This window comes from Corvus kubaryi, unplaced genomic scaffold, assembly GCF_017639235.1.
Source record: "Corvus kubaryi isolate FWS band 111438036 unplaced genomic scaffold, C.kubaryi_AGA036_p1.0 65252, whole genome shotgun sequence".
In the NCBI taxonomy this organism is placed as follows: domain Eukaryota; kingdom Metazoa; phylum Chordata; class Aves; order Passeriformes; family Corvidae; genus Corvus; species Corvus kubaryi.
This window is the reverse complement of record NW_024581871.1, coordinates 1-16,751: the sequence shown is the minus strand read 5'-3', so window position 1 is coordinate 16,751 and position 16,751 is coordinate 1. Positions and strand designations below refer to the sequence as shown.

Sequence of the window (16,751 nt, the reverse complement as noted above, 5' to 3'; positions counted from 1 at the left end):
CCTGTCCCCATCCCTCCTGTCCCCATCCCTCCTGTCCCCATCCCTCCTGTCCCTGTCCCTCCCGTCCCTGTCCCGCCTGTCCCCATCCCGCAGCCCCCGGGGGGCCGGCAGGGGGCGCGCGCGGGCCGCGCAGCCGGGGCGCTGCTGCGGGAGCGGGGGGGACACGGAGGGGACACGGGGGGGACACGGAGGGGACTCGGAGGGGACTCGGGGGGGACACGGAGGGGACTCGGAGGGGACTCGGGGGGGACTCGGAGGGGACACGGAGGGAACACGGAGGGGACACGGGACCTTCCCCCGGCCTGCCCCATCTTGACGGCCCCTCTGCTCCTGCCCCCTCTGAGCCGCCGCAGGTCGGGCCAGGTGAGAGCCCAGCGCGCCCCGCACTGCGGGTGTGAAGTGGCGGAGGGAGAGGGACGCGCAGGTGGCGATGGTTTCCCAGCGCCGGCTCTGCATCCGTTCCTGACTCGGGGAATCGGGAATGGGTTTGGTCCTGGGCATGCCCAGGGGATGCAGGCTGGGATGCAGGGCTCCAGCCACCTGTAGGAATGGGACTGGACCCTGCCCGGGCTGTGTGTGGAATGGAATGGAATGGAATATCTTAAGTGGGAAGGGAACCACAAGGATCATTCAAGTCCAGCACAGACACTCCAACAACCCCACCCTGGGCATCCCTGGCAGCGTTGTCCAAACGCTCCTGGAGCTCTGGCAGCCTCGGGGCCGTGCCCATTCCCTGGGGAGCCTGGGCAGTGCCCGATGACCTCTGGGATGAGAAACTTTTCCTGAGATCCAGCCTGACCCTCCCTTGACACAGGGCTGCCACTGGCTCCAGTGTGACAGAAAACACAGGGCAGGGAGCCTGGGCAGTCACAGAAACTGCACCCAGCCTCTTCCTTCCTCCCTTCCGCAGCACCGTGGCCGTGCTGGTGGCACCCAGTGCAGAGCCCAGCCCCTGCCTTGCAGAAACCAGTGCCATGGGTGTGAGGAGCACATCTCACAGTCAACAGCTTCACCATTCCCAAGGCCTCCTGGAGCCCAGGGTGTCCCACGGCAGAGTGGGATCAGCAGGATGCTCTGGGCAGGTTTTTGGGCACTCTGCTTCCCTGTAGCCTCGTGGCTGGCTGGATATGTGCTTGTCCCAGACCTGCTGGGCCCTGGGAGCACTTACCAGCCCCTGCTGGTGTCATCTCTGCCTGGGAACTGTCCCCTCACACCTGAGACTGGATTTCACCCCATCAGCCAGCCCTGGTCCCTGACTTCCTCGCAGGATGCATTTCACAACCCCTGCCTTGGTTTGTGTCTCAGCTGTTGCTGTAGATACCACCAGCTTCTGCCTGTGCATGTTTGCTTGTTTTTCTCATCTTTCTACAGCCTTACAGACAAAAAACTGTAGAAGCACATAAGTTCAGGGTTTCCAAAGGAAGCTGTGGTCTGAGACACGCAAAGAAATGTCAGTGGTAGAGAGTTACACTTGTGGTTAGTGACTGTTTATTTGTTTTGCTAAGTAGAAGCAGGTGTTACAGAGGGTATTTGGGGAAAGAGGAGAAGGGTTGTGTTGCTCAGAGGGTTGAAAACCTTCTCAGCAGTGTTAACTGTTGTTTGCAGACACAAAAAGGTCTTTGCTTTGGTCTTTCGACATTAAGATTAAAATCTTTCAACTTTCTCCTTTCATTTTCATTTTGTGTGTTACAACTTGAAAACTTTTTTATCAAGGACTGCACAGAGATGATAGTGAAGCAGTGGCAGGAACCCAATGTGTTCACAAAACCCCTACAAGTGCTCAAGGAGAGCCATGAGAGTTTATTAAAATGCCTCGAGGTGCTGCTGCAGGATTGAAGTATAACATATGCAAGCCCCTTGTGTATCTAAAGGGTTACTCTCTGCCATTTACTATGGACTATTTTAAAATTTACTGTCTGACAAGGAACTACCAGCGCACTAAAAATTCTTCTCTGGAAAGCTAATGTTTGTATCTCTTGGCTGACACCGGTTGCTAACATGATGCTCGGTATTTGGTCTGTGCTGAAGCCGCCTGTATCCAGGAATGTTTGTCTTCATCACTCTTGAATGCTCCTAAATTGAGTTGGGGGTGTGCTGTGGGATCTGCCCAGAGCGTGGGCTCCAGGGAGAGCAGACAAGTCTGGTGGCATCTAAGATATTTCACCATGTTCAGGAGAAAATGCCTTGAACTTAATCCAGGTTATTTACATGGTTTGTCTCTTGTTTTTTTGTTTTTTTGTTTTTTTTTAATCAGGTTCATAGTTCTAATGGGTGCTTTTTGTGAGAGGTTTAATTTCCTGTGTCAGGATGTTTTTTGTAATGACTGTAACCAGGATTTGGGCAGGTTTCCGTTCTTTACCTCTCCCAGGTAGGACACTTCCTGCTCTGTGCTGGCAAATTGACTCCCCTGTACCTGGGCCTCAAATCAGGCTGACAGGGCAGAGTTCCCACTGTGGGCAATTTTCAGCACTAATTTTTGCTCTCAGCTTCACAGATCTGCTTTTGTTCTCCCTTCCTGCCCTTACATACTGTGAACAATTAACTCCTCTAAAGCATGTGAATTCTGCTGTTAGAAGTCCACCCCAGAGTGCATCCATATGCATTTGAAAAATGACTCCTTTGGAATAGAATGACTTATGGATTTTAGTATTTACTGTTATTGTTTCCTTGGTCGACAAAACAGAATTTGACATAGATAAAAGGTTTATGTCCAGTTCCCACTTTACACACTGAGCAGTTTGGCCTCTCTGCTGGGCTGAAGGGGCTTTTAACCAAGGAGAACTCCACAGGTAGGTCAGGCTGCAGGGTCAGTGTCTTGTCCTTGAAGACAAACACTGAGGTTGGAATTCTTGACTCACTCAAAGCTGTGCAAAGGAAGCTGAGTGAAAACCTTTGAGATGTGTTGCTGCCTGTGTAGCTCTGGGGAGGACTGGGGCTGTCTCCATGAAAACACTTCATGAACTAAAGCTTGGAGGGGGTTTTGTGTTTAATTATTTGGGTGCTCTGTTTGCATCAGGGTTTGCTCTAAATGCTGATGGGGGAGAGGGTTCACCTGCTGGGTTCTTTGTGCTTTTGATATTGGCCAAAGCTGGGAACGGCTCTGACCTCTGTCAGGAGAGGCAGGAGGAGAAGGGCAGCAAACAGGAGAGGAAAGAGAGAAGTTCCCTTTGTGCCTGCAGACCCTTTCCAAGGTATAGTTTGTTTAATATATTTTTCTTCTGGGTGGGGAGTTGCTGAGTGCCCGAGAAGGGGGAGCTGCGCAGGCCCAGTGGGTCTCTGTGGACATGAGCATTGCTGAAGGTGCAAGTGGGGGTTTGTGTGTGGGCACAGCAAAGCCCTGGCTGGGCTACGAGCAGCTGATATTGGGCAGAAAACACCGTGCTTGTCCCCACTGTCACCCGTGGGGGAGGATGGTGGGGCCAGGCCAGCAGGGTCTGTGGGCCCTGATAGCCCCGGGGTGCCCCAGTGCAGGGCAGGGCTGTGCCTGCCTGGGGCTGATAAGCCTGTGGTAGCAGCCCTGGGGCGTGAGGATGGTGCTGACACAGGGAGTGTTTGGATACAGTCATGGTGAGCTCAGGGCTCGCAGCAAGAGGAGGGGAAGGGAGTGATTTCAGGGCAGGCAGGGAGCCTGCGGCCTGTGGCAAGGACAGGGCTCTTCTGGGGTTCAGCTCCAAGCTGTTGCTCCCTGTTTCCAGTTTCCCAGCATTGCAGTGCTTGGCAAAGGCTGGCTTGTCCCCAGTGTGCTGCTTTTGTAGAAGCAGCAGAGGTACATCCCGTCCTGCACCCACAGGGCTTCATCCCGTCCTGCACCCACAGGGCTTCATCCCATTTTGCACCCACAGGGCTTCATCCCGTCCCGCAGCAAGCCCAGCTCCCCTGCCGGGGTGTGGAGGGCACCTTGCTCTGCTCTTCCCTCCTCTCTGTGCCAGCCAGGACCAGCTCTCACTCCCGGTTCTCCAATGTGGGAATGTCGAGGTGCAGCAGTTGCCATGCCAGCTCCTGCCTGTGGACGCATCTGGAGCAGGAGGGGCCGTGTGTGTCACAGTGTCCTCACGTCACCCCTGTGCTCCGGCTGCCAGGGCCGGCTCTGGCCAGGACACAGAGCCATGGCATGGTCACTGCCAGCAGGGGAAGTGGGGTCAAGGACCTGTGAGGGGAAGAATTTGGGCAGCCAGAAGGCTGAGTGATAAAAGGCTCCTGTGGCAGGTTTGTCCAAGTGGCAGTGTCAGAACTGGACCGTTTCGTATATCCCCATCCATCATTATTTAATCATTCATTTCCAGTCTATACCCACTGAGGGGAACCTTCCCTCCCCTCAGCATGGAGGTGGAGCCAGGGGGTTAGGGCACAGTGAGGGGAGCTGGACTGTTCCCTCCATCCCCAAAACAGTGCTTGCGAGGGTGCCCAGCAGGATTTAGGAGGGTGCTCAGCTTAGGCAGGAGCATCCCCCTGAGCTTGTGCATGGGCAGCAGGGGGAATGGAAAGCCCCCACCCCCAGCAGTGCTGGTGCCCCCTGTGCCTGTCCCCTGCCATCCTCAAGCCCCAGGTGTAATTTCACAAATGGCCCTGGCTCTTCACCGAGGAATTTGGGTCTTTGTCCCATTTTGCAACATGCGAAAAATAAAAGTACCTGTCACATCACAGCAAAAGGCAAAAGCCCAGAAGTGCTCAAAATCCTGAATTGTGATGACTTCCCATAGCCCAAGCCCAAACCGGTGGGGATTAAAGTGAATCAGTGGAGCAGAGGCAGATGGGAGGTACCAGCCCCGCTGGAAGAACAGGTCACCGAAGCAGGAGCACGGGGTGGTGCTCAGCACCCCCGTTTGCCCTCACCCCACTCACCCCACCTCGCTGCTCTCAGGCTCTTTGGGGCTGGTTTGGGCTGCTCCTCTGCCAGGCTGCCTGTGGCCAGCACTCGGCAGAGGATAAAGCAGAAAAAGCGTTCACAACATTAATGAAAGCTCTGACAAAAGGAAGTGAAGGGAACTATTGTCTCCTTGGCATTCTCCTCAGAGTGTCTGTGTGTAATGAGACTTTTGGTTATGCTTGTGGCTTCTGTGACAAAGCTGTGATTTAAGGGCTGTCTGTACCGAAGCAGAGCTGCTCACACAGGCCAAAGTGCTGGTGAGTAATATTTTACCACAAATTGTTGTAACTGGAGCTCGACGACTGCAGTAGGAAGGAGGGGGGGGATTGCATTTGATTTATTAGATGACTTAGTGCAATTTGCAGAGCGAGTTTTGTGCTAGTGTGGCCGTGGATTTGCAAAGTCCTGCAAGAAAAAGTCCATGGGAATGGGTCCAGGGAGGGGAAGACTCTGTGGTTTGCTGCCACGATGTCCAGAGGAGGGCTGGATTGGTGGGAGGCACCGTGGCTGCCAAGCAGCTTTGGGGACCAACAGCAGCTGGGGATGCCCAGGACCCCTCCCTGTGTGTGTCCAGTGGGAAGCGGGAGTCACAGAGTCGTAGAATGGAATCACTAAGGTTGGAAAAGATGTCCAAAATTGAGCCCAACCTTAGATCAAACACCACCTTGTCAACTAAACCACAGCACTGAGTCCCATGTCCAGGTGTTCCTTGGACATCCCCAGGGATGGGGACTTCCTGAGCAGCCCCTCCCCATGCCTGACTGCCCCTTCCATGGAGAAATTAATTCTTCCTGAATTTCTTCCTGAAGCGTCCTGCCTTTTAGCATGGCCGTCACGTGTAAAACAACCCCTCTGGGCAGCAGTGCTTGCTCTCCCCGCCTTCAAAACCAGCCAGAAGTTCAAGGGATGTTTTCCTAAACATGGGGGCTTTCCTAAACTCAACCTGTGAAGCATCTTTAGGATGAGTTTTGAGGAGGAAGGAGGCATGGAGGGCAGGCTGCTGCTGGGCTTGCATCAGTGTGAGAATTCAGGTCGTGTTTACTACAGGCAGCTGGAACAGGATGATCTCAGATGGTAACGAGTAACATCTGAGAGGATGCGTTAAAACATTCAAGCTGTTTTGTAAGCACCTACTTTGCTTTCTTTCCAAACCCAGTTTAGCTATTTGCAAGGATTCGTTTGTCCCCTTAAGAACCTGGTGTCATCTTGTTGAAATAAGTGAAAAAGAACAAGAGGTTCCCCTTCCTTTTAATGGAAAAATGGAAAAATGGGTTTTGTCTTTTTTGTTTGATTGGGTTTGTGGTGTTGTTTTTCATTTTGGTTTTTTTTTAAGTTCTCCAAAACAACAAGCAAAGCCCCTCAGTCCAGCTTCCTTTCTGCTCCAGAAAGGAGAGATACCTACAGTCTGAGGGCTTCTGGCCTCTTGCAAGCTGACCTTGTGTAATTTCCTCTATTTACATTTGGCCAGCACTGGCCTCATTGACTACAAGAGTTTATACAACTCCTTTTGAGAGGAATACCACGGATTGCTGAGGCACGTCCTGCCCCACATTCTCCTATTTACCAGGGTGCTAAATAGATGAACAGTGCTACTGAATAAATATGTCCTTATCCTATTTTGTTCTGGCTTTAATGCCTTTGTACCAGGATAACAGAGAAGGTCACAGGCAATTAATTTAAACCAGGTGGGAAAAACGACTCTTAAAATCTTTCTGCGCAGGGAGACATCTGACAGTTCTCCAGTTAAATGTGCTTTTATTTATGTGAACTGTGTGCAGCCTTTGTAACGCCTTTTTTGGGGGGGGGTTGTTTTTGAGGAAACTGTTGCAAATAATGTTTGTTCACTGCTGTAAATGAGCCAGAGTGGAATTTGGAGACAGATTAACTTCCCTGGACTTTGGTGTTGGCGTTCAAGCCTGCTCTGCTCGCATGCAGGGCTCACCTCTGCTCCAGGACTTTTGCAACCAGAGTGAAAACAGCTTGTACTTAATACACATCAGTGGCGTGATGATTCCTTCAGCAGGCAGAGCATTTGCAATCCTAATGCATGCAGTGATATTTGGGACGTGGCAGCACTACTTCTTGTAGGGTTTGGGGATGCTGGGAGTTATGGGGTGGGCAGAGAAGAGCAGATCAAGAAATTAGGTTTGAGAGAGAGAAAATTGCTCTTCAGTGTGATTAATCTGCTATTTAGTGGCTTTTTAGGCTTTTTTTAAAGTAGATTTTTCTGATACATGAGTTGCTTAGCCTGGCATGGAGAAAGTATTCAGCAATTGAGCGACGATAAAATAATTACATGATTGCGTGCTTGGTGAAGACAGGAGGGGAGGGTAATGCTCCCAAGTGCCACCAATTCAGGCACCACTCAGGAGAAGAAAAGGCTCCCTCTAATCAGGGCTCCCGGGGTAAGGGTTTACAAGAGCACCCTTGAGGTCAGCACTAATCGACAGCTTCCAGGCAGCTCATTTAAAGAGCTGGGATTGCCCAATGTCCGGGGAAAGCAAGCCACTTCACACTGGAGGAGTGGCATGTGACAGCTCGGGAGGGGAAGCATCTCTGGACCCCACAGCAAACCCAGGGAATGCCCAGGGATGGAGAAGAGGTAGAGGAGGAGAAGTTTCTTCACGGCGTTTATTATTAAAAAAGAAAAAAGGGGAAAAAGAGGAAAAAACCAAAGAAAAAAAAAAGAAAAAGTTTATTGCAAATCTCAGTGTTTAAGAGTATTTCCAGAGTCCACTCGGTAACGTTACAAACAAATCAGTAAATCCTGCTTGTGCTGTGCCCTCACACACACACACTCACCACTCGCTCCCCTGCTCGTGCCGCGACACAGACAGGAACAGAAACGGACTGTGAGGTCAGTGACAAACGTATTATTTGATCTGTATTGGAAACTTGTACAAAAAAAAAAAAAAAAGAAAACCAAACAAACTAAATACAGTAGAACCTCGCAAATCTGCAGAACAGGGAGCTTCCACACACACGCAAAACCTGGAGGCCTTATTCCACTTCCAAGCAGTTGTAATAGCAAAGTGCTGTAGTGAGGTCTCGTATCACAAAGACTTCAATAACCTTACAAGGAGAGGCTACAGAACATTTACCAAAACGCTTGAAGTATCATAAATTAACAATAAATAAAAAGCACATCGTAATGCAACGTGGTTATTTGTTCAATGATCACTGATTCACACAACTCTAGTTCTCTGTAAGGGATCTTCCAGTCCTGGGTGCAACACAGCGAGGTTCTGCTGGCCGTGATAAAGTGCTGAGGCAGAGGAAGGACACGAGACCGCAGGTCCCGGGCAGTGAGGATGAATTGCTCCAGCCACTTGATTGCAAGAGTGCCTGTTTCTTTTTTTTTCTTCTTTTTTTCTTTTTTTTACCTTTTTTTTTTTTTTTTGACATCTAAGACAGAAAAAACAAATCAAGCACCTTCCCAAAAAGAGGTTGTTCTTTTTTTTTTTCTTTTACAGATTGTCCCACATTTCTATGGCTGGTAAAACACAGACAGGTCAGCGTAGCAGTTAATGGATGATGCCACTTCCACTTAAATACACAGAAATGGTGGCTTGGGGTTCTTCCTTTCCCCCAAACCAGAACAGACTTGTTTGATTTGTCCCCCTGAGTTGCCTAGAGGCAAGAAGATGCATATAGGTGGGGTAAGCAAGCTCATGTCACCGTGAGCAGGAATCTCTCCCATTAAGACTGAATGAACAGCTCAAATGTTGTCTTTTATCCATCCCTTCATGCACAGGCTCCACTTCATTTCTCACTGAAGTCAGCAGCAAAAAATAAAAAGCCCCTTGCTGACTTTAGGGGAGAGCTGGGGAAGGGCATACAGCTCAGCACAGCCACCCCAGGCCCCCATGGCTGGCAAGGGTGGGGAGCAGAGTAAGAGGGGAAGGTCCTGGGGGGGGCCACAGGCAGCTGGGGCTGCAGCAGAGATTTCCTTGTGCACCTGTGAGTGAAGGTTCTGGGTACATTAAGACATCCTGGGCCAAATCCTCCCTGCGGGTGGGCTGGTTCCGGCAGCAGTGCCAGGTCCGTGGGCACCAGCTGAGCCTTTTTCCATGGAAAGAGATGCTGGATCTGTAGTTCAGTATTTTTTTTCCTTTTTAAATAACTGGGTTACTTAAGACTTACCTATTAAAAACAGCTACACTTTATGCTGTAAGAGTAATTTCCCCAACAATTTCACAAGCAATACAAGATAGGCATTGAAGAGATTGATGTAAAGACAGCTTTCCGTTATGCAGAAGATCGTTTTTCCTCTCCAGTTATTTAAGCTAACCTCCTTTAACAATCTCAGAATAAATTAATAAATACTAGTTAAATTAGAAACAGTACATCAGATCTGACTATCAACAGAAAACAGTTCTAAGGATCCCAGTCAGGAGAAGAAAAATGATCTTATGAAATACGTGCAGTAATAACTGGCTGTAAAGACACACGGAGCCTTTGATTTCCCAGCATTTGTGACATTCAAGTTAAGATCATTAGCAATGGTTTCTAATTGTCAGCTATCTAGCCTAGCCTCCTCCTCCAAGCTAAAACATGAGTCTATATCCCTCTAGAAGAGGATTCAGTTGGCTACTGGTGGTGTATGAAATGCTTGTCTCCAGTTTGGATCATCGGGTTCTCGTCTGCGTGGAATTTGCGGTAGGGGATGGGTGACAGTCAGAGGCTGAGCTGCTTCTGCTGTTGCTGTTGTCAGTATTTATGGGATCAGTTGAACCTTTACCTATGCTTGTTATCAGGAAAGCAAGTGTGCATCACATCTTCATGCTAGACAGAAGTTATTCTTAGGTGACTATCCGTATTTTCTATGGAGCTTTCCATTGTTGGTTAAAAAAGTTCTGTCTAATATTAAAAAAAAAATAAAATTGTTGGTAGCAACTGTTCACATTTAAAATTTCACATTCCCTTTAGAATGGAGTTTTAAAACGTGGAGCAGAGCTGACATTTCCCCCAGCCTTACACCGAGTACATTAGATGGAGAAGGAACAGGGTTTTTTATACCACACTGTCAGAGCCTTTTCCTGAATTTTCTGCTTTTCCAATATCCATGTCTATAAAGTCATCTGGTAGTTCTGGTGGTGGCCCCGCTGTGCTCTCCTCCACCTGCTGCTGCTGCTGCTGCTGGTGGCACAGCCCAGTCTTGCACGGCCTCACCAGGGCCAGAAACACGGCTCCCAGGACCATGCCAGCAGCACAGGAGTAGAAGGCTGAGCTGTAGTTCTTTGTCGTATCCACTAAGACACCTACAAGAAACATTCACAGCAGTTAGCCACAGCCCACTCCCCCCTGCCCTGCTCTCCTGGAGGGTTTTAATCTGTATTTTATCTGCAGCCAAAACTCGGTGACAAATGGATGCCACGTTAAAAAAGTAAACCCATTGTGTTCTGGGGTAGGCAGTGTCATCTTCAGGCGAGTCAGAAGCCCCTGGGCACCGCAGGGATGCTGAGCCTGAGATGCATCAGGCATCTGTTTGTTCTGCCAGACTTCACCTTTCTGCAGCGTGTGGCACAAGCACAGCGAGAGGGATTCGCCTCTGCTTGTGCCTGAAGTGATGCCAGGTTTGGGTTTCTAACAGGATCAGGGTAGCACTGCAGTATTTCCCTTCCCTCTGAGGTTCCTCAGTGCCTCATCCGTGGGACTCTGCAGAGCTGCATTGCAGTCTTCTGGCTCTGGGAGACTCCCAGTACTGGTTGCAGGGCTTTTAGGGGAGTGCTGTGATCAGTGCTGCCAGAACACTTTCTAGACAGAGATCAGCACCAGCAGCTGTCAAACACCTCCAAAACAAAATTAAGACCAAAGTTTTAGTTACCTGCAAGGGGTGGTCCAGCCAACCCAGCTAAGCTTTGAATGAAGACGTAGACTCCAGCTGCAGAAGACATCCTCTCAATGCCAACCACATCGTCTTCAGCCAGGAGGGGAATATGTGTGCCCGCTACCGTGCCGAGCATGAACCCAAAATAAACGCTACATATCATCAAGCCCCAGAATCCAGAGGCAAAAGGGAAGGCAACCAACGCTACCGACAGCAGGATGACGCAGATGAGCTCGATGTAGATCTTGCGGATTGGCTTCTTGTTGAGAACCCAGCCTGCAAAAATCCTCCCAAAGACCTCGGCGATGGCCATGGCTGACAGGATGTAGGCAGAGTGGTCTTTGCTGATGCCGAGGCTGCGGCTCAGGGGGATGATGTAGAGGGAGGGAGCGAAGAAGCCCAGGGTTGCAAACAGGCCAAAGAATGCATAACAGATAAAGCTATAGTCTCTCATCACAGAGAAGTCCAGTAGTTTGCTTTTTGGTTCTGCAGGGGTGCTGTTATTTTCAACGGGATTCTGTCCATGTTGCTTTGGTTCTTCACTTTTCGGCTCTGCTTTGGTTTTTCCAGGCACATTGCTGGGTGAGGTAGTTATATCGACTCCTGAGTCTATGGACTCTATTGAGGTGCAGGTTTGCTCATTTTCAAGCATGTACTTTGTCTCCGTGGACTCCTCTGGAGGCTGTGCTTTCACTTCTTCTTGCTCTCTGATGATGATGGGGCGCAGCAGCGATCCGCAGGCGGTGATGCCGAGCTGCAGCACCCCGACAGACAGCATGCTGTACCTCCAGCCAATCTGCTCCTTCAGGGCCGTGATTGCTGAGGGAAGAGGAAAAGTGTAACTGGGAAAGCCTGTAGTTACGCCAAGGGATTGAATTTACAGCCAGGGAAGTGACTGGACATTGACCACTGGAGGGTTCCAGGTGTGTCTGGAGAAGGCTGAGCAAGGGCCCCTCCTGCCCAGGGGTCTGGCACCAACCTTCCTTCCCTCTGCTGCCACAGACAGAAGCTAAAAGCTGTGTTTAGCACCTGGCTAGCAGATGCCACTCTCTTGGTAGCCCCTTTTGAGATCTCAGCAAGTCTGGGGACAAAGTGGGTGCTGTTTTTAGTGAAGGAGAGCAAACTCGGTGCTTGAGGTTCCTTTCTCAGCTGCCCCCACCCTGAAACCAGCTAGCAGAAGAAGTCTCTTAGCCCTGCTCAAAGGTTCACGTCACTGCTTAATTACCAGCTTTCATTTGCACCCAAAGCAGCTTTGCAGCGGGTATTAGCCCAGGGTACACGAGCACAGCAGACCACGTAAACCTCCAAGGGCAGGCGGTGACAGGGCAGTGACGCCTGGGGACAGGTCCCCAAAAGGCTGGAGCACTTTGGCAGCCCATGCCGAGCACAAGCCCACTAACCTTTAGGAGCAGTTCTGTGTACTGTGTGTGTTTTAAATAGCTGAAGTTGCTTGGGCTTATTTTTAGCCTGCCAGATCTATATAGGGAGCCCGCCGGGCTGCGTATCAGCCAGGCATGTCCTGCGCTGGCACAGCACACCGGGGGGGCTCGGGCAGCGTCACCCCAGCCCCTGGGACTGCTTGTCACTCTGCCTGCGGGGCACGAGTGCCACGGGCACGTGAGCAACCACTTGTGGGCACCGACTCGGCCTCTGGCTCCCGTTTGCTTGGGGAAAGGATGGCAACAGCATTGTGCCTTGGGCATGGCACGTAAGAACTCCCAGCATGTGGGCACCGTACCTGGTGCGAAGGAGAAGACAGCGAAACATTCCCCTGTGGATGCCACCGCTGTGACCAGCGAGCGTCTTTTGTCAAAATACTGTGATAAAATGGTGACAGTCGGGAGGAAGGAGAGGCAGTATCCCAGGCCTGTGAATAAATGCCAAAAATTGCCATAACAACAAGTAAAGGAGGGGGAAACACCGATGCAAGAACATGTTAAGTCGGCTTTCCTGGTGGTCATTACAGTATCATTTCGGCCAACTCAGCAAGTCACCCTGGAAGAAAATCATTGGGGAAACCAGAATGTTATTTTTTTGTAAATTGGAGGGGGGAAAAGAAAAAAAAGAAAAAAAGGAAAGTAAAAACCCAAACCAAGAGTCCCAGCCTCCCAAACCTGCTAGATAATGCCTTCTGCTCCCAAACAGCCAGCGGGGCCCACTTTGAGGACCTCATCTGCTTAAAGTATTTGAGCCTATAGCAACTGTTCCCTTAAGCTAGGCAAGCTCCTGGCCACAGACATGAGCAGGACACCCAGGCCAGGCAGGAGAGGGGGAAAAGTACCCGGAAAAGAAACCAGAGACAGAGGGAGCATTAGAGAATTTGATCCCGGGCACAGCTTTGGTCTCCCCAGCAATCCCAGTCCATCAGAAGTGACCGGTGCAGCTGCACGAGTGCAGGGCCGAGTCCAGGGTGATGCCTGGGGTGAGACAGGGCACAAAGCCAAGCCTGGGGCCCATCCCTGCTCCGGGATCAGCTCAGGAGGGGCAGCAGTGCTAAGCACACCCCGTGTGTGGGGACCAAAGCCTCGTGGCTCGCAGGAAGCCGCGGGAGGGAGAGTTTGGCAGGTAGGGGACAGGCCAGGCCAGGGTGACTCACCGGAGACGATGCCGATGGTGACATACATGTCCACCACACTGCGGGCGAAGGAGGCAATGACCATGCCAGTGCTGACCAGCAGCCCTCCGGCCATCACCACCAAGCGGTGGCCGAAGCGGTTGCTGAGGACCGTTGACAGAGGAGCTGGAGAGGGAAGAGAGCCGTGGTCAACACCCACCTCAGCAACTTCACAGCCACCATCTCTTGCAGAGACTCTTCTCATACTCCTGCCCAGGTCCCCGCGAGGTGCCACCTCCCTGCACAGCACAGCGTCACCCTGGAGCCACCCTCGGAGCACTGCACAGCTCACAGCATTTAGGACGTGCTAAAAAATCACCAGAACAGACTTAAAGACGAGCACGTGGCAGCCTGGGACAAATCTGCAGCCACATGCCCAGACACCACTGGATTTCAGCAAGGCTCAAGTTATTTCTAATCCTTTTCACTGCAGAGTTTGGTTTGAAAACTCTGGGTTTTGCCCCTTGCTGGTGAGACCTGAACAACTGGGTCAGGCTCAGCGACACGGACCATGTCCCTGCACCACCCAAGGACACGAGTTGGGGCTCAAAGGGACTACCAGGGTGAGACTGATATTTCTTGGCATTTGTGGAGCAGCCTCTGAGCTTTATGGCTGTGATTTAATTTATAATGGAGCCATTAGAGACACAAAAGTCCTAGGTGCCAGGTCCTTGCATGCTGAGTCAGCAGCACGACTGCCCCTTGCACCTGCACCGAGCGCCTGCTCCTCTTACCTGTGAAGGTCTGTACAAACACACATATGGATATAATCCAGGATATCCTGCTGTTGGTTTCGTCAAAGCTTTCCATCAGGTCATTAAAGAAGACTCCAAATGATTTTATGATGCCGTATGTCAGGGCTTCCACAACAAAGAACGCAAAAGCAACTGTCCAGCCCCATCCTCCGTCAGGCACTTTAGTATAAACGTTTGCAGAGGTGCACGGCATCTTTACAGCTTTGACCGTCATTTTGGATCTGGAAAAAGAGGGGACAGGGAGCCAGGCATCAGTTTAAGCTGAATTTTGCTGAAAGAGGCACAGCCTGGGAGCTGTAGCACCCCTAAGGCACCGCGAGCCGGACCCTGTGCTGCCGAGGGATTGAGTGTGGGAGTTGGGGTGATGTTTCTGCCTCTGTCCCTCTGTGGGCTCCTTCCTGCTGGTGCCCTGTGAGCCCAGGACCAGAAACTCTCGGCTCAGCACCCGGGTGAGCTGTTCCCAGCAGCCAAGCCCGGGAGCTGGGAGCTGTCATCCATCTGTCGGTGCATGGGGGTGGATGGATGCAGTTCGTGAAAGATCCACCGCGGAACCCAGTGCGGGCTGGACTGGTGGAGCTGCAGGAACCCCTGGGGCACCTGTCCTCCCCAGCCTGGCTTTGCATCCCCAAAATGGCAGCTCAGGGCTGCCCACACCTCAAGAAGGGGGGTGGGGACACCCCCGCTTCCAGCAGCTCCCCTGCAGCCCTTGGCACCACTGCCACCCCCCAGGGCAGGGGGGGTTGGAGGGGGATCACCCCATAAGACACGGGGTGTCCTCCACCCTGCCCCGTGTCACCCGGGGGCTGTGGGTGTGCAGGGGTGGCTTTGATCCCACACGGAGCTCCCCATGGAACCCCAGCACTGCCACAACTGCACAGGGGGGACAGCGCCGGTGTCACAGTCAGGGGGAGGACACTGCTGGGGTGACCGCCACACCCGCACAGGGGGGACAGTGCCAGGGTTAGTCCTGGGCTCCCTGCCACACCTGCATGGGGCTCCGCAGTGCCAGGGCCACCGCCACACCTGTGCAGGGGGACAAATGCCAGGGTCACTGCCACACCTGCATGGGGGGGGCTGAGCCGAGGCCACTGCACCACCACACCTGTGCAGGGGGACAGTGACAGGATCACCGCCACACCTGCACTGGGGGGACAGTCCTGGGCTCACTGCCACACCTGCAGGGGGTCTGCTGTGCCGGGGTCACCGCCACACCAGTGCTGGGGGACAGTGCCAGGGTCACCGCCACGCGTGCGCTGAGGGGGGGGACCGTCCTGAGGTCACCGCCACACCCGCCTGGGGGGTGCCAGAGTCACCACCGCACACCTGCACGGGACACAGTGGAGTCAAGCCCCGGCGCTGGGTCCCCGCAGCCGCCCCGGGAGGGCACCGAGCGGTGGCCGTGGGCGGCCGCCCCGTGTGCGGCCCCGTCCCGCCCGGACCTGCGGCTCCGGCGTGCGCGCCCCCCGCGCCGCCGTCCGCGGCAGCCACCAGGCATTTCCCTCCTCCATTTTAGACTCGGCTCCTCGGCACCACGTTCTCGGCGCAGGGAGCCCGGGCGGCCCCGGCCGCGCCGCCCCAGCCCACCGGGAACTTCGCACGGCGGAGCAGGCGAGTGCGCGGCACCGGCACCGGGGCCCCGCGGGAGCTCGGCCGGGCTGGGAGCCCACGCGAGGGGCCCCCGGGCCGGGCATGGGGGTCCCCACGCCGCGCAGCCCCTCCTGCGGTGCCGCATGGCGGGTGCGCGGCTCCCGGGGGATCCTCTCTGCCGGGGATGGAGCGAGGCGTGGGATCCTCCTGCATCCCTGCGGTGCTGCCGCGCCGGGCTCTGCTGCAGCCGGGCAGGGCGAGGGGCACGGGCGGGACCCCCGGCGTTCGCCCGAAGTTTGTGGGAAGTGCCTGGAGACCCCCCCGAGAGAGGGGACGGAGCTGCCATGAATTCCTGTGTCACTGCACGGGGAATCGGGGGAAAAGCAGATCGGGAGGAAGCACGCTTAGGGGACAGAAAAAAAAGAGAAAAAAGGGAAAAACAACCCAGCGAAACCGCAAACCTGGGCGTATGTTTTGTACATTTAAAGATTAAAAGAAATAATGATGGCGGGGGAAAAAATTGAAAATGAAGAAGCCGGAGCGCAGGGGCCCGGCGTGGCCCCCCCTTCCCTGCATCACTTTCCCAACATTTCAGCCCTGATTCCTGCATCGCCGGGGCCGCGGGCTAAAAATACAGGGATGCAGGCGAGGGGAGGTGGGGAAGAAAAACGCTGGAAAAATGAAAAAATAATGTTGAAAAGAGCCCCAAAAGAGGAAAAAAAAATTAAAAAGGGAAACAAAGCCCTCCCCCACCCAGCTCCCCGGAATCCCCGGGCGGGAGCCCCACTTACCCGGTGCTGCGGCGGGGTCAGGGGCTGCCCATGGCCCGGGAGGGCGAGCGGGCGACCCTCGGCGAGGAGGCGGCCCCGCTGCCCGCCGGCCTCCGGCCGCTGCTGCTCCCGCTGCCCGCGGCGGCGGCTGCTGCTGCTCGGTGCTCGCTCGCAGCCCTTTTATACCGGCTGGAGCCGGTCTCCGCCGGCGGCTCCGCAGCGCCCATGTGCGCGGCGCCGGGCCCGGCTCGCCCAGCGGCGGCACCGCGTGTGCGGGAGGGGCGGTGCAGCGCGGCCGGAGCGGAGCGGCCCCGGGGGTCCCGCAGCC

General features: G+C 53.5%; 1 protein-coding gene across 2 annotated transcripts; it reads right to left on the bottom strand.

Annotated features, from left to right (window-relative positions):
• Nucleotides 1-7,544: 7,544 nt before the first annotated feature.
• LOC121673161 (monocarboxylate transporter 7-like) lies at nucleotides 7,545-16,578 on the bottom strand. Of its 2 annotated transcripts, XM_042046244.1 has the most exons (6): nucleotides 16,445-16,578; nucleotides 14,046-14,287; nucleotides 13,294-13,437; nucleotides 12,436-12,564; nucleotides 10,695-11,516; nucleotides 7,545-10,128 (listed from the first exon to the last, which is right to left on the bottom strand). In XM_042046244.1, the coding sequence occupies exons 2-6, from the start codon at nucleotides 14,278-14,280 to the stop codon at nucleotides 9,881-9,883; spliced, it is 1,578 nt and encodes a 525-aa protein (XP_041902178.1). In that variant the 5' UTR covers nucleotides 14,281-14,287; nucleotides 16,445-16,578; the 3' UTR covers nucleotides 7,545-9,880. The 2 variants fall into 2 exon arrangements, with proteins under 2 accessions (XP_041902178.1, XP_041902179.1); XM_042046245.1 differs by lacking the exons at nucleotides 14,046-14,287; nucleotides 16,445-16,578 and having other exon boundaries at nucleotides 12,436-12,692; nucleotides 13,294-13,377.
• Nucleotides 16,579-16,751: the final 173 nt, after the last annotated feature.

What these genes read in the sequence shown, in the direction of transcription:
- LOC121673161 (XM_042046244.1), bottom strand. Translation starts at nt 14,280, where the DNA reads ATGACGGTCAAAGCTGTAAAGATGCCGTGCACCTCTGCAAACGTTTAT. An exon ending in GTTTGTACAGACCTTCACAG is followed by an intron (nt 13,438 to 14,045) that starts GTAAGAGGAGCA and finishes TTCCCTCTCCAG; the next exon opens with CTCCTCTGTCAACGGTCCTC. An exon ending in TGTCTTCTCCTTCGCACCAG is followed by an intron (nt 11,517 to 12,435) that starts GTACGGTGCCCA and finishes CTCTTCCCTCAG; the next exon opens with CAATCACGGCCCTGAAGGAG.